The sequence below is a fragment of the Salmo salar genome, chromosome 17, assembly GCF_965601325.2.
Source record: "Salmo salar chromosome 17, fSalSal1, whole genome shotgun sequence".
NCBI classification, from domain to species: Eukaryota; Metazoa; Chordata; class Actinopteri; order Salmoniformes; family Salmonidae; genus Salmo; species Salmo salar.
The window spans coordinates 56186408-56209184 of record NC_138307.1 but is presented as its reverse complement, the minus strand read 5'-3'; the positions used below and the strand labels follow the sequence as shown (position 1 = coordinate 56209184).

The following is a 22777-nucleotide window of genomic DNA, read 5'->3' as shown; positions in this document are numbered from 1 at the left end:
CTGTAGCTGGACTTTACCTGACCCCTAATATAATACAACACCTGTAGCTGGACTTTACCTGACCTCCTAGTATAATACAACACCTGTAGCTGGACTTTACCTGACCTCCTAGTATAATACAACACCTGTAGCTGGACTTTACCTGACCCCTAATATAATACAACACCCGTAGCTGGACATTACCTGACCTCCTAGTATAATACAACACCTGTAGCTGGACTTTACCTGACCCCTAATATAATACAACACCCGTAGCTGGACTTTACCTGACCTCCTAGTATAATACAACACCTGTGGCTGGACTTTACCTGACCCCTAATATAATACAACACCTGTAGCTGGACTTTACCTGACCTCCTAATATAATACAACACCCGTAGCTGGACTTTACCTGACCTCCAAGAATAATACAACACCTGTAGCTGGATTTTACCTGATCTCCTAGTATAATACAACACCTGTAGCTGGACTTTACCTGACCTCCGAATATAATACAACACCTGTAGCTGGACTTTACCTGACCCCTAATATAATACAACACCTGTAGCTGGACTTTACCTGACCCCTAATATAATACAACACCCGTAGCTGGACTTTACCTCACCTCCTAGTATAATACAACACCTGTAGCTGGACTTTACCTGACCTCCTAGTATATTGCAACACCTTTAGCTGGACTTTACCTGACCTCCTAGTATAATACAACACCTTTAGCTGGACTTTACCTGACCTCCTAGTATAGTACAACACCTGTAGCTGGACTTTACCTGACCTCCTAGTATAATGCAACACCTGTAGCTGGACTTTACCTGACCTCCTAGTATAATACAACACCTGTAGCTGGACTTTACCTGACCTCCTAATATAATACAACACCTGGAGCTGGACTTTACCTGACCTCCTAGTATTATACAACACCTGTAGCTGGACTTTATCTGATCTCCTAGTATAATACAACACCTGTAGCTTGTAGAGTCCCCAATATAACCTGTTCACACAGACACAGTGCACCCTATCCCAAGACACACACACACACACACACACACACACACACACACACACACACACACACACACACACACACACACACACACACACACACACAGTCTCAGCCTGTTATGACACTCTACCCTGACCTGGCCCAGCCCATGTGAGTCAATAAGAGTGTGAGCTCATTCTGCCTAGTCAGCCAACACACTACAGCTGACTGCTCTGTTTAGTCAAACCTGCCCAGAAACACACAACTGACACCCAAATACATTTAGCCACTTTAATTCAAGGTGGACTCGGATGAACACGAAGGGTGCTCATAAAGTGATTCTTTATTTAGCTTGTTTAGTTTGTTGAGCACACACACACACACTCAATTTAACCTCATGTAATATTAGCTACGGTAAATATAGCAAGTCACCCTTTCTCCACCTCTAATGCTCTAGCTAACCTCATGTTCTCCCTTTCTACCCCCTGATCCTTCGGTTTCACCCCTTCCAAAGCTTGTCAAAAGTAAATCCCATCTATAATTTAGCATCCGATCCTCCTTTCATAGGCCGTTCTAGAAAAGGCATTTTCACACCAGATCATCTCATCCACATGACTCACCCTCCATAACAGAGTTTTGATTTATTTATGCTGAATTTGCTTCTACCTGACTTTTTTTCACACCGCAATCTTTACCTTGTGGCAAATCTCACTGTGGGGTAAAAAATAGGACAGTGTAAAAATATATACACTGCTCAAAAAAATAAAGGGAACACTTAAACAACACAATGTAACTCCAAGTCAATCACACTTCTGTGAAATCAAACTGTCCACTTAGGAAGCAACACTGATTGACAATACATTTCACATGCTGTTGTGCAAATGGAATAGACAACAGGTGAAAATGATAGGCAATTAGCAAGACACCCCCAATAAAGGAGTGGTTCTGCAGGTGGGGACCACAGACCACTTCTCAGTTCCTATGCTTCCTGGCTGATGTTTTGGTCACTTTTGAATGCTGGCGGTGCTTTCACTCTAGTGGTAGCATGAGATGGAGTCTACAACCCACACAAGTGGCTCAGGTAGTGCAGCTCATCCAGGATGGCACATCAATGCGAGCTGTGGCAAGAAGGTTTGCTGTGTCTGTCAGCGTAGTGTACAGAGCATGGAGGCGCTACCAGGAGACAGGCCAGTACATCAGGAGACGTGGAGGAGGCCGTAGGAGGGCAACAACCCAGCAGCAGGACCGCTACCTCCGCCTTTGTGCAAGAAGGAGCAGGAGAAGCACTGCCAGAGCCCTGCAAAATGACCTCCAGCAGGCCACAAATGTCCATGTGTCTGCTCAAACGGTCAGAAACAGACTCCATGAGGGTGGTATGAGGGCCCGACGTCCACAGGTGGGGGTTGTGCTTACAGCCCAACACTGTGCAGGACGTTTGGCATTTGCCAGAGAACACCAAGATTGGCAAATTCGCCACTGGCGCCCTGTGCTCTTCACAGATGAAAGCAGGTTCACACTGAGCACGTGACAGACGTGACAGAGTCTGGAGACGCCGTGGAGAACGTTCTGCTGTCTGCAACATCCTCCAGCATGACCGGTTTGGCGGTGGGTCAGTCATGGTGTGGGGTGGCATTTCTTTGGGGGGCCGCACAGCCCTCCATGTGCTCGCCAGAGGTAGCCTGACTGCCATTAGGTACCGAGATGAGATCCTCAGACCCCTTGTGAGACCATATGCTGGTGCGGTTGGCTCTGGGTTCCTCCTAATGCAAGACAATGCTAGACCTCATGTGGCTGGAGTGTGTCAGCAGTTCCTGCAAGAGGAAGGCATTGATGCTATGGACTGGCCCGCCCGTTCCCCAGACCTGAATCCAATTGAGCACATCTGGGACATCATGTCTCGCTCCATCCACCAACGCCATGTTGCACCACAGACTGTCCAGGAGTTGGCAGATGCTTTAGTCCAGGTCTGGGAAGAGATCCGTCAGGAGACCATCTGCCACCTCATCAGGAGCATGCCCAGGCGTTGTAGGGAGGTCATACAGGCACGTGGAGGCCACACACACTACTGAGCCTAATTTTGACTTGTTTTAAGGACATTACATCAAAGTTGGATCAGCCTGTAGTGTGGTTTTCCACTTTAATTTTGAGTGTGACTCCAAATCCAGACCTCCATGGGTTGATAAATTGGATTTCCAATTATAATTTCTGTGTGATTTTGTTGTCAGCACATTCAACTATGTAAAGAAAAAAGTATTTAATAAGATTATTTCTTTCATTCAGATCTAGGATGTGTTGTTTACGTGTTCCCTTTATTTTTTTTGAGCAGTATATAATAGACCTATAGAAACTGCAGCAGTGGGGGATAAAATGTGCTAGATTTTTATGTAGTTTTATTTGACCTTTTAACACATACACTGGAGCATGAGTGGCCACAAGAGACACATAGAGGATCTTCGTGTTGGCAGAGAGCTGATGGGTTGAGGGGACTGAATGGCAATGAAATGGACTCTGTAATAACCATGAGTGTTTAGTGGGTTAGATGACCCCCAAGGGACTGGGTAGTTGACACACACCATGGCACGCACACACTCTCGTTTTGATTTGACTCAAGAGATTTTGCGTTTATGGGTTTGTCTATAATAAGGGTTTGCATGAGAGGTGGACAGACTATTGGTGTGAGTGTATGTGTGTTTGCTATCTACTGTATGCGGCTCAGTGAATAGGACTGGTAGACCTAATGTATTTGCAGAACAGGAACTGGTGGGGAGTGGAAGGCTGTAGTGTCTTTCACTAAGCTGGGAAAGTAATATTAGGTTACATTTAGACAACCTTTCCTCTTTATGTTTTCTCCTTGATACGATAGTTGATCAAATAACAATGATTCTCCGCTTCATAGTTTTTTGTCATCAAGCCTCTTGCGTCACGCCAAGCAAAGTATGTGTGTGTGTATGCGTTCGTGCGTGTTTCTATGTTACAGTTACCTTTATTTCTTTTTGTTTCTCAGATAACGTTTACCTAAGAAAAGGTAAGCAGCCCTATCAGTCTTCCTGACTAACTCGCCTGCCTTCCTGCTGGCTCTTCTCAGCAAGGAAAAGTCTAAATGGGATCCTTGGGGCATCCAACTCTGACATCACCCCATTGAAGTTGACTTTTAAAACAGTTGTTAGGGTTAAGGTTAGGGTTAGCTAGAGTTTTGGTTATGGTTAGGTAGGTAGGTTAGGGTAGGGGTTAGGTTTAGGGTTTAGGGTTGGGACGTCCCAAGGATTCTGCATATCACTAACCTTCTCAGCATTGCATGTGTGCTTCCTTTTCCTCCTCCTTGTCAGCTTACAGGAAGTTGCCTCGGAGTTTGTTTGATTCTTATACCCCCCACCCCCCATCTTTCTGCATGCCCCTCTGTATTTCCCCATTTCTGCACCTCTCCCCCACCTATTATTTTGGAGGGATAGATAATAGAAGTGAGGCCAGCACACTTCTATCTGTATTAGGGGGGTTCTTGAATTACAGTGGCATTTGGGCATGGCATTTTGGTAACATCAAATATACCTTTTAGGTAAATTAGGAAATGGAGTCCACAAATTCTCAAATCTAAGGTTGCCAATACTTTAAAAAAGACTTTACCGTGATATGATTAATCATTTTAGTCATGTTATTTCGTTTCATATAAATTGACTAACACCAAGTGACACTTTGTATTTAGATACACCAAATTATAAATGGAATCCTCAAATGTATGACATTCTAACAGGGTGTGATATGCTAATACTTAAAAAATATATATAGACCCGTCCCCCGATAAGTTTGCCACTGGAGAGAATGCTCAAGGTCCTTGAAATCAATGATTTTCAAGGTGGTAACACCAATGACATAAAACAGATGGACACACATTATGCTAGTTTAAAAAAAAAAAGGTATTTTAATAGCCTTCCTTGTTTTTGTTCATCTATACAATATATTTAATACTTTTGTTCATTGTTGAAAATAATAGGCTTATCTATCTATCTATCTTTAAATCTCCAAACCATGTCACTACACCTCTACACGTCACCAGTGGGACAATCCAATTTGCTAGCCCCCAGTAGTATCTACAGTGCATACAAATAGATGTGTTGCAGTATAAAGGACCTATGTACACACATTCTGTGGTAGTCCGTCTCATTGTTGTTTACAGGCTGATTTAACTGGGGAGGGGGCAGAGTTCAGAATATAACTTTGCAACGTGTGTGCGTGTGTGTCAGTGGTGTAAAGTACTTAAGTAAAAATACTTAAGAAGTACTACTTACTACTTTTTTAGTATCGGTACTTTACTTTATTTATATTTTTGACAACTTTTACATTACTACATTTCTAAAGAAAATGATGTACTTTTTACTCAATACATTTTCCCTGACACCCAAAAGTACTTTTGAATGCTTAGCAGGACAGGAAAGATGGTCTAATTCAAGAGGACATCCTTGGTCATCCCTACTGCTTCTTATCTGGCGGACTCACTAAACATGCTTCGTTTGTAAATGATGTCTGAGTGTTATCTGTAAAAAAAGAAAAAAGAAAAAAAAGAAAATGGTGCTGTCTGGTTTGCTTAATACATGGAATTTGAAATAATTTATACTTTGTATATATATTAGACAACCTTAGTATATATTTTAGCAATTAGATTTACTTTTGATACATAAGTATAATTAAAACCAAATACTTAGACTTTTACTCAAGTAGAATTTTACTGACTTTCACTTTTACTTGAGTCATTTTCTATTAAGGTATCTTTACTTTTTCTCATGCTGCTTACGCCAAATCCTGACTCTGCCATCAGCATGACGCAACATGGACCGGGATTCCATGCCCACTGGAGCTGCTTCTTGTTTTTAGCTGATAGGAGTGGAACCCAGTGTGGTTTGCTGCAATAGCCCATCCGTGACAAGGATCTAGAAGTTGTGCGTTCCATTCTGCACACCACTGTTGTACTATGCCTTTATGTGCCTGTTTGTGGCCCACCTGTTAGCTTGCACCATTCCTGCCGTTCTCCATCGACCTCTCTCATCAGCGAGCTGATGCCCACAGGACTGCCTCTGACTGGATGTTTTTGGTTTGTCGCACCATTCTCCTTAGACAAAGTCATGCGTGAAAAGCCCAGGAGGCCGGCTGTTTCTGAGAGCCTAGAACCGGTGTGTCACGAGTGTGTGTAGGAACGGACCAAGGCGCAGCGTGAATATCGTTCCACATATTTTATTATAATGTGAAACTATGCAAGACATACAATAAACCATAAACAAAACAATAAACCATAAACAAAACAACAAACCGTGACGAAAAGGTGCTACATGCACTAACTCAAAATAATCTCCCACAAACAAAGGTGGGAAAAACAACTACTTAAATATGATCCCCAATTAGAGACAACGATGACCAGCTGCCTCTAATTGTGGATCATCCAAAAACCCCAACATAGAAAAACAGAAACTAAAACCAAACAACATAGAAAAATAAAACTAGAATAAACCCCCCCATTCACGCCCTGACCTACTCTACCATAGAAAATAAAAGCTTTCTATGGTCAGGACGTGACAGTACCCCCCCCCCCCCCCAGAAAGGTGCGGACTCCGGCCGCAAAACCTGAAACCAAAAGGGAGGGTTGGGGCGGTTCTGGTGCAGGACGAAGAACCTTCTCATTCCGCGGATCCTCCCGCATCGGAGGCAGTTCTGGTGCGGGACGAAGAACCCTCTCATGCTGCGGAGACTCTCAACGCTGGAGACTCCGGACCGCAGACCGGCGCAGGAGACTCCGGGCCGCGGGCCGTCTCAGGAGGTTCCGGACTGTAGGCCGTCTCAGGAGGTTCTGGACTGTAGGCCGTCTCAGGAGGTTCCGGACTGTGGACCGTCTCAGGAGGTTCCGGACTGTGAAACGTCGCCGGAAGCTCTGGACTGTGAACTGTCGCCGGAAGCTCTGGACTGGGAACTGGGAATAAATGCGGGGAGCTGGCACAGGACGAACTGGGCTGTGAATGCGCACTGACGACAGTGCGTAGAGCTGGCGCAGGATATCCTGAACCGAGGAGGCATACTGGAGACCAGGAGCGCTGAGCCGGCACAACCCGTCCTGGCTGAATGCACACTTTAGCCCGGCAAATGCGGGGCGCAGGCACAGTGCGCACCGGGCTATGAATGCGCACTGGAGATATAGTGCGCATCACCGCATAACACGGTGCCTGACTGGTCACACGCTCCTCACGGTACGCACGCCCGCTCTGCAGCGCTCTCAAAGCCAACACCTCTCTCCGGAATCTTTCGTCAAGTTCCTCACTCAACTCCCTGACTGGCTCTGGTTCACCCCTCGGCTCCGCCGACCACTCCGTGTGCCCCCCCCCCCCCCCCCCCCCCCCACACACACACAATTTTTGGGGGGAGCTACCTCTCAGGCTTCCGTTGTTGCCGTGCTAATTCCTTGTCTCGTTGCCGTTCTGCTCTCGCTTCCTCTATCTCCTCCTTCGGACGGCGATACTCCCCTTCCTGCCTCCAGGGTCCTTTCCCATCCAATATTTCCTCCCAGGTCCATTCCTCTTGACCACGCTGCTTGGTCCTCTGGTGATGGGAGATTCTGTCACGATTGTGTATAGGAACGGACCAAAGCGCAGCGTGGGTATCGTTCCACATATTTAAATTTTAATGTGAAACTATGCAAAACATACAATAAACCATAAACAAAACATTAAACCGTGACGAAGAGGTGCTACATGCACTAACTCAAAATAATCTCCCACAAGCAAAGGTGGGAAAAACAACTACTTAAATATGATCCCCAATTAGAGACAACAATGACCAGCTGCCTCTGATCATCCAAAAACCCCAACATAGAAAAACAGAAACTACAACCAAACAACATAGAAAAATAAAACTAGAATAAACCCCCCAGTCATGCCCTGACCTACTCTACCATAGAAAATAAGAGCTCTCTATGGTCAGGACGTGACACGGTGCTCCTGGCACAGATGATCATACCACGCTCAGTCGGTGGTATGACGCTCAGGTCACTAGTTATTCCCATTCTAATGTTCAATCGAACAGTAAATGGATGCCTGTCTGCCTGCTTTATATAGCAAGCCACATCCACTTGACTCACTGTCTGTAGGAGCTAACCATTTTTGTGAATGGGGTGGCCACTAAGTGTGTTTTCTTAATAAATAACTGTTAAATAAAACATGTATTTGTCATGTTAAATCCATTTTAAATTGTGCCAAAGTCAAGCAACCGCATTTACCACCACAATTCAAGAATTACCCATAATTTTTTTTATCCTAGCACCGGTATTCTCAAGTTCAGGATGTGCATATCACCTTCCAGTTCCACAAGTGTGTATTACCAGAATTAAACTCTCTGACAGTCTTCCACTAGACAGCAGGTGTCTCAACCTAGGATCTTAGCTTGTCTAGACACGGCTGACACTCTGCCTGCTCGGCACATTCTACAACACATTCTCAGAATTCACCAGGATTCCTACTCCAGAATTACCTGTGTGTGTGTGTGTGTGTGTGTGTGTGTGTGTGTGTGTGTGTGTGTGTGTGTGTGTGTGTGTGTGTGTGTGCTCTACATTTTATATTTTTAATTGGTAGCACTGGTGCGCCTAACTTAAAGTTAGAAGCACCACTCTTAAATGTGCACACAACACAATGCCACAGATGTCTCAAGTTGAGGGAGTGTACAATTGGCATGCTGACTGCAAGAATCTCCACCAGAGCTGTTGCCAGAGAATTTAATGTTAATTTCTCTACTATAAGCCGATTCCAACGTCATTTTGCAGAAATTGGCAGCGCGTCCAACCAGTCTCACAACCGCAGACCACGTGTAACCACACCAGCCCAGGACCTCCCCATCCGGCTTCTTCACCTGTGGGATTGTCTGAGACCAGCCACCCTGACAGCTGATGAAACTGTGGGTTTGCACAACCAAAGAATTTCTGCACAAACTGTCAGAAACTGTCTCGGGAAGCTAATCTGCGTGCTCGTCGTCCTCACCAGGGTCTTGACCTGACTGCAGTTTGGTGTCGTAACCTACTTCAGTCGGCAAATGCTCACCTTCGATGGCCACTGGTTTCAACTGGGCGAGCGGTTTGCTGATGTCAACTTTGTGAACACAGTGAACCATGGTTAGGTAGGGTTATGGTATATAGTATTATGGTATAGGAAGGCATATGCTACGGACATTTTATCGATGGCATTATGGCAATTTGAATGCACAGAGATACCGTGACGAGATCCTGAGTCCCATTATCGTGCCATTTATCCTCCTCCTTCACCTCATGTTTCAGCATGTGTTTGCTTTGCCCTAGCTAGTGCATTTTAAGTAAAGGTAGCATTAGCGATGAGTTTCCTTCAGACTAACTGGCATTTTGCAAAGAGCAAGATTCACAAACTATTATGATAATAGAGAAAACGACATGGGGATTCATATTTAGAAGCAATGTGGAAAGCGGCATCGTTGTTGTTTTGGAACAATCTGTTGAGTGACATGCTGAGGGAAACTGTCACAGTGTGGAGAAACTGTCCGTGTGCTGCCTCCCTGTTGAGTGAAGGGGTGGGGCTTCAGCCTGTCGTGTTTCAAATCAAATCAAATTTGATTTGTCACATGCTCCGAATACAACAGGTGTAAACCTTACAGTAAAATGCTTACTTACAAGCCCTTAACCAACAATGCAGTTTTAAGAAAAATAAGTGTTAAGTAAAACATAGATAAGTAAAAAATAAAAGTAACAAATAGTTAAAGAGCAGCAGTAAAATAACAATAGTGAGGCTATATACAGGGGGTGCCGGTACAGAGTCAATGTGTGGGGGCACCGGTTAGTCGAGCTAATTGAAGTAATATGTACATGTAGGTAGAGTTAAAGTAACTATGCATAGATTATAAACAGAGAGTAGTGGTTCCAGCGAAATATTGTTACGCTTTAAATTTTTTCACATTTTGCACAGCAAAGTGTGTGTGTGTGTGTGTGTGTGTGTGTGTGTGTGTGTGTGTGTGTGTGTGTGTGTGTGTGTGTGTGTGTGTGTGTGTGTGTGTGTGTGTGTGTGTGTGTGTGTCAGGAGCTTTGAAGGTATCACAAGTTTAGTCATGTGATAACAGTGCTGCTCTCAGAACCCCACAGAGGTCATTTGCACACTCACTCCTTCCTGCCAGGACCTGCTAGAGAGGAGGCTCTGAGATGGGGCTCAGGCCTACTTCACAGCTCTGTGTGTGTGTGTTTGTATGTGTGAACACTCTCTTGACCTGCCTCTGTCCTTAATAGTGCAGGAATGAATCCTTAGTTGGCAGGAAGGACTACACACACATCAACCTGGTCAAAGACAAGCCAACTAACTAACACAAGGCAGTCAGAAAGAGCAGGCCAGGACTGATTTGATACCCAAATGACCCATCCTCCCTATCTCCACCACCTGATTTGCAACAGCTTTGTATTTACTTGCTGTGTAGTGTAGTATAGTGTGGATGGGTGTAGTCCCATCTCCAATCTCATTTGCTTGTGTCCATTTTCATAATGATTATGTAACTAGTGCTGGATGTATTTAGTGTGGGCCAGTCTTGTTCTCTGCCTAGCCCAGGTGATATTAGGTTAAGCCATGCATGTCATTATTGCAGCCATTTACAAACGCCCCCACCCCACCTACACACACTTCTCACACACACTCTTAACCCCTTACGTCCTGGGGAAGTAAATTCCCCGCACTTACTGTAAACACATCTGCGTTCATTCATATTTCATGGCTGTCTCTTATTCGCTCCTGACTTCTCATCAACATGGCTTTACATTAACTAGCTAGGGCGTCTCCCTCGTCGGAAAACGTGATTTAGCCTATCACAACAGATCTATCCTGTCTATCCTGTTGGCTGTCATTCAGTGACTATTGAGCTAGATTTCTGACAATAAATTACATTCGCCTGTATCTCTGTTGTTGATTTTGTCTTTCTACTTTGTGTATTTTGGCATTTTTCTAAAAGGTAGTTTGTGGTCGCCAACCCACCTGGTTAAACAATGGGGTATTTACTAGCAGTAGATTACTAGATTGTTACTGGTAGATATTAAACCCTGATATAGGGTCTGAGGTTATACTAGTAATTCAGTCTTACAAGCCCCCCAGAAGACTTGGTAGATAGGCATTGTATCTGTGTGGTTTACTATGCCACTGTAATAATAATGACTAGATAAGCACTGTGTGAGACTGAGAATAAATCGTCTAATTTGGTCCCATTAGCCCTGATTAGAATCTGCTGTACTGCTGTGATCACAGATGAAAACATCCCTCCCTGCCATGATACAGGCCAGACTTGTTCTTTTAGTAATCGCTTTGATTATCTTAAATACGCTTTTGAATTAGCCTTCACTGTCTGTTTACACAATGGCTTGTTGTTGGATATGCAAATCAGATGTATTTTTTTTCGATGTTGGATATTTGTTTGGATGTCTCCCAGTGTAGCAAAAGCTAGGAGAGGAGAGGAGAGGAGAGGAGAGGAGAGGAGAGGAGAGGAGAGGAGAGGAGAAGAGAGGAGAGGAGAGGAGAGGAGAGGATGAAAGATTGAAGAGAACCCCCTCTCCCCTTTTCTAAGTAAATTATGCAGTTATTGTTTTGTGGAAGTCAGGATTTGCCTCAGTGTCTATCGCCTGGAGGATGGGCAAGACAAAGGAAAAAAATATATAATTTACATGCAAACTAGTACTGTAACTACATTCTGGATCGGAGGGAGCCGAGGAGGTAGAAACGAGAGGGGGGGAGGGAGGGAGGGAGAGGGGGATGGGCAGAAGTTCAGATGCCGAAGCAGCAGCCTGCATTCTGCTCTGTGGCCTATTCTAAATGGCTTGATGACTAATCTAGCAGGATCTGTAAAAATAGTTGATCTATTTCTGCACACCGGAGATCATCAGGAGCACTGTGTGTGTGTGTGTGTGTGTGTGTGTGTGTGTGTGTGTGTGTGTGTGTGTGTGTGTGTGTGTGTGTGTGTGTGTGTGTGTGTGTGTGTGTGTGTGTGTGTGTGTGTGTGTGTGTGTGTCTGTGTCTGTGTGTGTGTGTGTGTGTCTGTGTGTGTGTGTGTGTGTGTGTGTGGAAAAAACACTATTATTAACCAGGGGTGGTGTGGAGAGATGCACTGGGGCAGAGAGACATTATTTGCACCATGTATGGAAAAAAGGATCCACCATGTCCCGAGACAGTGATTTGTTTGTAGGAAAATGAATTGACTGTTTCTCTCAATCTGGCTTCAGAAGAATTTACTAATGAGAGAATATAAAATGCAGGAAAAATACCTCTGTTCTCTCCCATAGGAATGAATGATTATATTTGTTTTCTAAGTGTGGCTTGGCTTAATAACAGGTAGCGGTGTAATCCTCCATGATCTAGGCTACTGGCCACTAGTCGTTCTACTGTGACTCATCTCATCTCGCCCCATTGAGTCAGATATTCTCAGAATCTTTGCGTCCAATTAGTTACTGTAAACCTAGAGCATTAGATTTCTTTGGAGAGGGGTGGATAACTCATCACATAGATTACTCTAGTTGTGTGTGAGTGTGAGTGTGTGTGTGTGTGTGTGTGTGTGTGTGTGTGTGTGTGTGTGTGTGTGTGTGTGTGTGTGTGTGTGTGTGTGTGTGTGTGTGTGTGTGTGTGTGGTGTGTGTGTGTGTGACTTACTAGAACCACAAAGTTTCTAAACCACAGAGCTTCTAAACATCGCGAGACTTCCGGAAACAATTGCGAAACCGACCAAACAGACCAGGCCGGTTTTTTGGGTTTGAGAAGTCAATGAGAGAAGTGAAAAATTGTGTGTCATACACCTGCGTAATGACTTGGGTTGTCAATTCATTTTGGCCCGCTTCCATACCGACTGTATACTGGCACGACAAGTCAAGCAGTTTTTTTGTTCAATATGGCCCTTGCCCTGTTTGAGTTTGACACCCTTGCCTTAGTTGTTCATAATCTTGAAATCTAAAGGCACAACCTCGATTTAAGCCAATTTCTTAAGTAGTTGAACATATTACTCCAACCGTGTGAAAGTGACAAACTGAAACATTTAACATTTTAGTCAAAAACAACTTTATATCAAAGGAGTGCCTTTTGATTTGACGGCCTGCACATGCTCAGTTCGGTGCGAGACAACCGTTACACCTGATGAAGTGTTTCTACACGTGAGCTTAGCTAGCCAGTGTCGCCATGACATCGCCTACAAGTGTGTTCGGGGATTTCTATTGGAGAAGCAGTTTCTGCCTGTCTTTGGGAAGTCACTAGTCAGCGTGGAGTCAAAGTAAAATCAAGGCCCACAATGCACCATGAATTAAACATCACTACTGTTGCACTGTGGGAGACAGAAAGTGGAGTAAACAAACATGTCCTATGCAAATGAGCAGGAACCAACTGTTAAATTGCTCTGGAAAGGGTGATTCGTGTGTGTGTTCATTCATGCCTGCTTTTTCTACCATGCTCCCATTGTATCTCTCGAAACACCTGCGTATGTGGACTGCTCTATACTGTAGTGCTCCTTATCTAACTGTTTTCCACTGTTGTTCACTGCTTAGCCTGGTGCTAATATATGTAAGTGCATTGTCATGTAAGGTTTCGCTAGCACAGCACAGTATATTTGACCGTCTATCTCTCCCTCTGTTCTATCTTGTAGCCATCAAGGAGAAGTACAGTGACTGGACAGATTTTCTCATCCAGGACTTGACTGGCTCACGGACCGCACCAGCAAACCTACTGGAAGGGGTGAGTACTGTCTCAGTGGGAGTGTGACGGAGAACGAGATGGAGAGAACGAGGGAGAGAGATAATGAGACTGTGTATGCGTAGGTGACACCCGTGTATTAACCATCGACACATTTAGAGCTTTAGCTAATCTGTTGAGCTCTGTATGTTAAACTGAAGTTTCACCCCAGATAATACCAGTTCCCTCTCAAAGAGGGAATCACACATGCAGTCCCGTCAAAGAATTAATACCTCTTGACTTATTCCGTATTGTGTTGTCTTACAGCCTGAATTCAAAAATGGATTACATTTATATTTGTTCTCAACCATCTACACACAATACCCCCACAATGACTAAGGGAAAATAGGATTTCAGAAATGTTAGGAAATGTATTGAAAATGAAATACAGAAATATCTCATTCACATAAGTATTCACACGAGTCAATACATGTTAGAATCACCTTTGGCAGCGATTACAGCTGTGAGTCTTTCTGGGTAAGTCTCTAAGAGCTTTGCATACCTGGATTTTACAAATTTTGCGCATTATTCTTTTCAAAATTCTTCAAGCTCTGTCAAGTTGGTTGTTGGTGGTTGCTAGACAGCCACTTTCAAGTCTTGCCATATATTTTCAAGCAGATTTAAGACAACTGTAACTAGGCAACTCAGGAACATTCAATGCCGTCTTGGTAAGAAACTCCAATGTATATTTGGCCTTGTGTTTTAGGTTATTGTCCTGTTGAAAGGTGAATTTGTCTCCCAGTGTCTGTTGGAAAGCAGACTGAACTAGGTTTCTTTTTTTATTTTTATTTTTAATTTCACCTTTATTTAACCAGGTAGGCAAGTTGAGAACAAGTTCTCATTTACAACTGCGATCTGGCCAAGATAAAGCAAAGCAGTGAGACACAGACAACAACACAGAGTTACACATGGAGTAAACATTAAACAAGCCAATAACACAATAAACAAGTCAATGACACAGTAGAAAAAAGAGAAAGTCTATATAATCAGTGTGTGCAAAAGGCATGAGGAGGTAGGCAATAAATAGGCCATAGGAGCGAATAATTACAATTTAGCTGATTAACACTGGAGTTATAAATGAGCATATGATGATGTGCAAGTAGAAATACTGGTGTGCAAAAGAGCAGAAAAGTAAATAAAATAAAAACAGTATGGGGATGAGGTAGGTAGATTGGGTGGGCAATTTACAGATGGACTATGTACAGCTGCAGCGATCGGTTAGCAGCTCAGGTAGCTGATGTTTAAAGTTGGTGAGGGAAATAAAAGTCTCCAACTTCAGCGATTTTTGCAATTCGTTCCAGTCACTGGCAGCAGAGAACTGGAAGGAAAGGCGGCCAAATGAGGTGTTGGCTTTGGGGATGATCAGTGAGATATACCTGCTGGAACGTGTGCTACGAGTGGGTGTTGTTATCGTGACCAGTGAACTGAGATAAGGCGGAGCTTTACCTAGCATAGACTTATAGATGACCTGGAGCCAGTGGGCCTGGCGACGAATATGTAGCGAGGGCCAGCCGACTAGAGCATACAGGTCGCAGTGGTGGGTGGTATAAGGTGATTTGGTAACAAAACGGATGGCACTATGATAGACTGCATCCAGTTTGCTGAGTAGAGTAATGGAAGCTATTTTGTAGATGACATCGCCGAAGTCGAGGATCGGTAGGATAGTCAGTTTTACGAGGGTAAGTTTGGCGGTTTGAGTGAAGGAGGCTTTGTTGCGAAATAGAGATCCGATTTTAGATTTGATTTTGGATTGGAGATGTTTAATATGAGTCTGGAAGGAGAGTTTACAGTCTAACCAGACACCTAGGTATTTATAGTTGTCCACATATTCTAGATCGGAACCGTCCAGGGTGGTGATGCTAGCCGGGCGGGCAGGTGCGGGCAGCGAATGATTGAAAAGCATGCATTTGGTTTCACTAGCGTTTAAGAGCAGTTGGAGGCCACGGAAGGAGTGTTGTATGGCATTGAAGCTCGTTTGGAGGTTTGTTAGCACAGTGTCCAAGGAAGGGCCAGAAGTATACAGAATGGTGTCATCTGCATAGAGGTGGATCAGGGAATCGCCCGCAGCAAGAGCAACATCATTGATATATACAGAGAAAAGAGTCGGCCCGAGAATTGAACCCTGTGGTACCCCCATAGAGACTGCCAGAGGTCTGGTTTTCCTCTAGAATTTGGCCTGTGCTTAGCTCTATTCCGTTTCTTTTTATCCTAAAAGGAGGGGGATTTTTCAAATCAGACCAAACTTTATTTGCTGCATGTGCCGAATACAACAAGTGTAGACTTTCCGTGAAATGCTTACTTACAAGCCCTTAACCAACAGTGCAGTTCAAGAAGAGTTAAGAAAATATTTACTAAGTAGACTAAAGTAAAAAATAATAATAAAAAGTAACACAATAACAATAACGAGGCTATATACGGGGGTACCGGTACAGAGTCAGTGTGCGGGGGTACAGGTTAGTTGAGGTAATCTGTACATGTAGGTGGGTTGAAGTGACTATGCATAGATAATAAACAGCAAGTAGCAGCAGTGTACAAAAGGGAGGGGGGGTGGGGTCATCAATGTAAATTGTCCGGAGGCGATTTTAGGAATTGTTCAGCAGTCTTATGGCTTGGGGGTAGAAGCTATTGAGAAACCTTTTGGTCCTAGACTTAGCGCTCTGGTACCGCTTGCCATGTGGTAGCAGAAAAAACAGTCTATAACTTGGGTGACTAGAGTTTCTGACAATTTTATGGGCTTTCCTCTGACAACGCCTATTAAATAGGTCCTGGATGGCAGGAAGCTTGACCCCGGTGATGTACTGGGCCGTTCGCACTACCCTCTGTAGCGCCTTACGGTCAGATGCCGAGCAGTTTCCATACCAGGCGGTGATGCAACTGGTCAGGATGCTCTCGATGGTGCAGCTGTAGAACCTTTTGAGGATCTGGGGACCCATGCCAAATCTTTTCAGTCTCCTGAGGGGGAAAAGGTTTTGTCGTGACCTCTTCACGACTGTCTTGGTATGTTTGGACCATGATAGTTTGTTGGCGATGTGGACACCAAGGAACTTGAATCTCCCGACCCACTCCACTACAGCCTCGTCGATGTTAATGGGGGCCTGTTCGACCGGCCTTTTCCTGTAGTCCACGATCAGCTCATTAGTCTTGCTCACATTGAGGGAGAAGTTGTTGTCCTGGCACCACTCTGCCAGTTCTCTTACCTCCTCCCTATAGGCCGTCTCGTCGTTGTCGGTGATCAGGTCTACCACTGTTGTGTTGTCAGCAAACTTAATGATGGTGTTGGAGATGTGCCTGGATGTGCAGTCATGAGTGAACAGGGAGTACAGGAGGGGACTGAGCACGCACCCCTGAGAGTTGAGGATCAGCGTGGCGGATGTGTCGTTACCTACCCTTACCACCTGGAGGCGGCCCATCAGGAAGTCCAGGATCCAGTTGCAGAGGGAGGTGTTTAGTCCCAGAGTCCTTAGCTTATTGATAAGCTTTGTGGGCACTATGATGTTGAACGCTGAGCTGGTGTCAATGAACAGCATTCTCACATTGGTGTTCCCTTTGTCCAGGTGAGATAGTGCAGTGTGGAGTGCGATTGAGATTGTGTCATCTGTGGATCTGCGAATTGGAGTGGGTCTAGGGTGTCCGGGAGGATGCTGTTGATGTGAGCCGTGACCAGCCTTTTCAAAGCACTTCATGGCTACCGATGTGAGTGCCACGGGGCGGTAATCATTTAGGCAGGTTACCTTCGCTTCCTTGGGCACAGGGACTATGGTGGTCTGCTTGAAACATGTAGGTATTACAGACTCGGTCAGGGAGAGGTTGAAAATGTCAGTGAAGACACTTGACAGTTGGTCTGCGCATGCTTTGAGTACACATCCTGGTAATCTGTCTGGCCCAGCGGCTTTGTGAATGTTGACCTATTTAAAGGTTTTGTTCACATCGGCTACCGAGAGCGTTATCACACAGTCATCCAGAACAGCTGGTGCTCTCGTGCATGCTTCAGTGTTGCTTGCCTCGAAGTGAGAACAAAAGGCATTTAGCTCATCTGGTAGGCTCGCGTCACTGGGCAGCTCGCGTCTGGGTTTCCCTTTGTAGTCCGTAATAGTTTTCAAGCCCTGCCACATCCGACAAGCATCAGAGCTGGTGTAGTAGGACTCAATCTTAATCCTGTATTGACACTTTTCTTGTTTGTTGGTTCGTCTGAGGGCATAGCGGGATTTCTTGTAAGCGTCCGGATTAGTCTCCAGCTCCTTGAAAGCGGCAGCTCTAGCCTTTAGCTCGATGCGGATGTTGCCTGTAATCCATGGCTTCTGGTTGGGATATGTATGTACAGTCACTGTGGGGACAACGTCGTTGATGCACTTATTGATGAAGCTGATTAACATACTCTTTGAAGAGGTAGGCTTTCAGGTGCTTTTGGAGATGGGCAGGGACTCATAACTTTAGGGGGATGCTGGCTCTGGAAGAGCTTGGACTGGGCTGAGCGGGAGCTGCCCTCCCGTAGGGGTGAGACTGCCAAGAGACCAGAGGTGGCAGAACGAAGTGCTTGGGTTGGGGTGTAGGATTTGAGCATAGCCTGAAGGTAGGGAGGGGTAGTTCCTCTTGCTGCTCCGTCGGTAACCACCATGGTCTTGTAGTCGACGCTAGCTTTGACCTGAAGCCTGTGGAGTGTGTGAAGGAACGGGATGACATGGGAGAGCTTGGGAAGTTGCAGTTATCCAGACGGGAGATGACAAGTGCCTGGATTAGGACCTGCGCTGCTTTCTGCGTGTGGTAAGGTCATACTCTATGGATATTGTAGAGCATGAACCTGCAGGAGCAAGTCATTGCTTTGATGTTTGCAGAGAACGACAGGGTTTTGTCCAGGGTCACGGCAAAGTTCTTTGCACTCTGGGAGGGCGACACTGTGGAGTTTTGAACCGTGATGGAGAGGTCTTTCAGCCGGCAGGCCTTCCCCGGTAGGAAGAGCAGCTCTGTCTTGTTGAGTTTGAGCTTGAGGTGGTGGGCCGGCATCCAAGATAAGATATCTGCCAGGCACGCAGAGATGCGTGTCACCATCTGAGTGTCAGAAGAGGGGAAGGAGAAAAGTAGCTGAGTGTCATCCACATAGCAGTGATAAGAGAGACCATTTGAGGATATTTCAGAATCCAGTGACTTGGTGTATAGAGAGAAGAGGGAGGGCCTAGAACTGAGCCCTGGGGGACACCATCCATTTTACATTCAGGCTACAACACAACAAAATGTTGAAGAAGTCAAGTGGTGTGAATACCTTCTGAAGGCACTGTACACACAGATTTGAATACTTTCCATCAATTCCCTTTTTCCCTCCCTCTCTATCTCTCTCCTCTTCCTCTCCCTCTTCCCATCCTTCTCTTCAGCCTCTGAGGGGAAAGAACACAGTGGATCTGATTGTGGAGGGTTCGGTGATGGAGGTACGGGACCTCACTGACCCCTTCCTCTACTGGGCTGCTCGCGTCGCCCAGAACATTGGTGGGAGGCTCCGCCTGCGCCATGTAGGTCTCCAAGACGACGCCCACGACACCTGGCTGTTCTACCTCGACGTGAGGCTCCGCCCACTGGGCTGGGCTCAGGAGAACCGCCTGTCACTGGAGCCCCCAGCAGGTAAGGGGTCATAGCTGCATGGAGGGAGGGGCTCTGGGTCACATTCAGCTGTGGTAGTGGTAGTTTTCGTGGTGGGGTGAAACTTATGAATCATATCACATGAGAGCCATAAATTAGGATCAAATGGTAACCTTGTTGTCGTGAGGATCAATGTTACACCCACACATAATCATCTATCGTTTTTATCTAACGTTTTTATGACTGTTTTACACCGTTCAGAGCAGCTGGGAGTTTCCCTTCTCTCTGTTCAATATCATAAACCACCTTATCAAGTCTCCCTGTCTCTCTGTTTCTGTCTCTCTGTTTCTGTCTGTCTGTCTGTCTGTCTGTCTGTCTGTCTGTCTGTCTGTCTGTCTGTCTGTCTGTCTGTCTGTCTGTCTGCGCTGCCTGCCTGCCTGCCTGCCTCTGTCTCTGTCTCTGTCTCTGTCTCTGTCTGTCTGTCTGTCTGTCTGTCTGTCTGTCTGTCTGTCTGTCTGTCTGTCTGTCTGTCTGTCTGTCTGTCTGTCTGTCTGTCTGGCTCTCTCTCTCTCTCTGTCTCTCTCTGTCTATCTCTGTGTCTCTCTGTGTCTCTTTGTCTCTCTCTGTGTCTCTCTGTGTCTCTCTCTGTGTCTCTTTGTCTCTCTCTGTGTCTCTCTCTGTTTCTGTCTGTCTGTCTGTCTGTCTGTCTGTCTGTCTGTCTGTCTGTCTGTCTGTCTGTCTGTCTGTCTGTCTGTCTGTCTGTCTGTCTGTCTGTCTGTCTGTCTGTCTGTCTGTGTCTCTGTGTCTCTCTCTGTCTCTATGTCTCTCTCTGTCTCTGTGTCTCTTTGTCTCTGTGCTCTTTGTCTCTGTGTCTCTATGTCTCTCTCTGTCTCTGTGTCTCTCTCTGTCTCCGTGTCTCTCTCTGTCTCTGTGTCTCTCTCTGTCTCCGTGTCTCGCTCTGTGTCTCTCTCTGTCTCCCTGACTCTCTCTGTCTCCCTGTCTCTCTCTGTGTCTCTCTGTCTCCCTGTCTCTCTCTGTGTCTCTCTCTGTCTCCCTGTCTTTCTCCGTGTCTCTCTCTGTCTCCCTGTCTCTCTCTGTGTCTCTCTCTGTCTCCTTGTGTCTCTCTCTCCCTGTGTCTATCTCTGTCTCCCATGTCTCTCTCTGTCACCCGTGTCTCTCTCCCTGTGTCTCTCTCTGTCTCCCGTGTCTCTCTCTCTCTCTGTGTCTCTCTCTGTCTCTCTGTCTCCTTGTGTCTCTCTCTCCCTGTGTCTCTCTCTGTCTCCCGTGTCTCTCTCTCTCTCTCTGTGTCTCTCTCTGTCTCTCTGTCTCCTTGTGTCTCTCTCTCCCTGTGTCTCTCTCTGTCTCCCTGTCTCTCTCTGTGTCTCTCTCTGTCTCTCTGTCTCCTTGTGTCTCTCTCTCCCTGTGTCTCTCTCTGTCTCCCGTGTCCCTCTCTGTCTCCTTGTGTCTCTCTCTGTCTCCTTGTGTCTCTCTCTGTCTCCTTGTGTCTCTCTCTGTCTCCTTGTGTCTCTCTCTGTCTCCTTGTGTCTCTCTCTGTCTCCTTGTGTCTTTCTCTGTGTCTCTCTCTGTGTCTGTGTCTCTCTCTGTGTCTGTCTGTCTGTCTCTCTCTCTGTCTCGGTCTGTCTGTCTCTCTCTGTCTCTGTGTTTCTCTCTGTGTCTCTGTGATTCTCTCTGTCTCTCTGTGTCTCTCTCTGTGTCTTTCTCTGTGTCTCTCTGTGTCTGTCTATGTGTCTCTGTCTGTCTGTCTCTCTCTCTCTCTCTCTCTCTCTCTCTCTCTCTCTCTGTCTCTCTCTGTGTCTCTGTCTCTGTGTCTCTCTCTCTGTTTATCTCTGTCTGTGTGTCTGTCTGTCTCTCCCTCTCTCTGTGTCTGTCTCTCTGTGTCTGTCTCTCTCTGTGTCTCTCTCTCTATATATGTGTCTCTTGGTGTCTCTCTGTCTCTCTCTGTGTCTCTTTGTCTCTCTCTGTGTCTCTCTCTGTCTTTGTCTCTCTCTGTCTTTGTCTGTCTCTTTGACTGTCTGTCTTTCTGACTGTCTGTCGCTCCCTCTCTCTGTCTGTCTCTGTTTCTGTTTCTGTCTGTCTGTCTGTCTGTCTGTCTGTCTGTCTGTCTGTCTGTCTGTCTGTCTGTCTGTCTGTCTGTCTGTCTGTCTGTCTGTCTGTCTGTCTGTCTGTCTGTCTGTCTGTCTGTCTGTCTGTCTGTCTGTCTGTCTGTCTCTCTGTATGTCTCTGTCTGTCTCTGTGTCTGTCTGTGTCTGTCTCTGTGTCTCTCTGTCTCCCTGTGTTTCTCTCTATGTCTCTCTGTCTCTCTATGTGTCTCTCTATATGTCTCTCTCTCTCTCTGTGTCTCTCTCTGAATGACTCAAGATGCTCGCTTCAGTTCATATTCAAGATCTTTCAGTTTCAACTTCTACAGAACTGATGACGTTGTCAAAAAACGCCTTTCCACAGAACATAACACACACAATGCCACAATTGTAGCAACACACTCACACTTGCAATGACACATAGAAACATGTTCCTTCAGACATACATATACTGGTCCACTGTTATAACATAACATGGAAAATGTACAACTCCACAAAACTTTACAAATCTCCTCTCCAAATGATCAATAGAAATCCATATGATTGTCTCCTGTATCAGCCGTAGTTCCAGGTAAGCCAGTTTGTAGAGAGTGGGAAGGGGAGGGTCCTTTAAATGACATCTGATTAAAAAAACCGAAAAAACATTTGGGAAACACTGGGAGAGTTTTGCTTAAAGGGATCGTGTGAGATGTTGGGGATGAAGCCCTCTCTACTAACTCAGTCAGATGATCCCATGGACACCATATTTATGTCTGCATGCAGTTTGAAGGAAGTTAAAGCTAGTTTTCAGACATTGCTGAATATTTCCCTTTAAATAAACCTCTCTGGGCTAGGCGGGACGAATTCGTCCCACCTACGTAACAGCCAGTTGAATCCTGTGGCGCGATTTTCAAAACCTTTGAAATGCTATTACTTCAATTTCTCAAACATATGACTATTTTACAGCTATTTAAAGACAAGACTCTCGTTAATCTAACCACACTGTTTGATTTCAAAAAGGCTTTACAACGAAAGCAAAACATTAGATTATGTCAGCAGAGTACCAAGCCAGAAATAATCAGACACCCATTTTTCAAGCTAGCATATAATGTCACAAAAACCCAGAAGACAGCTAAATGCAGCACTAACCTTTGATGATCTTCATCAGATGACAACCCTTGGACATTATGTTATACAATACATGCATGTTTTGTTCAATCAAGTTCAAATTTATATCAAAAACCAGCTTTTTACATTAGCATGTGACGTTCAGAACTAGCATACCCCTCGCAAACTTCCGGGGAATTCGCTAACAATTTACTAAATTACTCACGATAAACGTTCACAAAAAGCATAACAATTATTTTAAGAATTATAGATACAGACCTCCTTTATGCACTCGATATGTCCGATTTTAAAATAGCT

At 45.3% G+C, this 22777-nt stretch overlaps 1 protein-coding gene across 4 annotated transcripts in view; it reads left to right on the top strand.

The window, feature by feature from the left end:
• LOC106576194 (scm-like with four MBT domains protein 2) overlaps window positions 1–22777 on the top strand; it is a 56156-nt gene that overhangs the window by 20710 nt on the left and 12669 nt on the right. For 2 of the 4 annotated variants that reach the window (XM_045699839.2, XM_045699837.2), the window contains exons 6-8: window positions 3984–4004; window positions 13621–13709; window positions 19073–19316. In XM_045699839.2, coding sequence (XP_045555795.1) covers window positions 3984–4004; window positions 13621–13709; window positions 19073–19316 — 354 coding nt within the window. The remainder of the gene's footprint in view (window positions 1–3983; window positions 4005–13620; window positions 13710–19072; window positions 19317–22777) is intronic. The other 2 variants (XM_045699840.2, XM_045699838.2) reach the window with 1 other exon arrangement.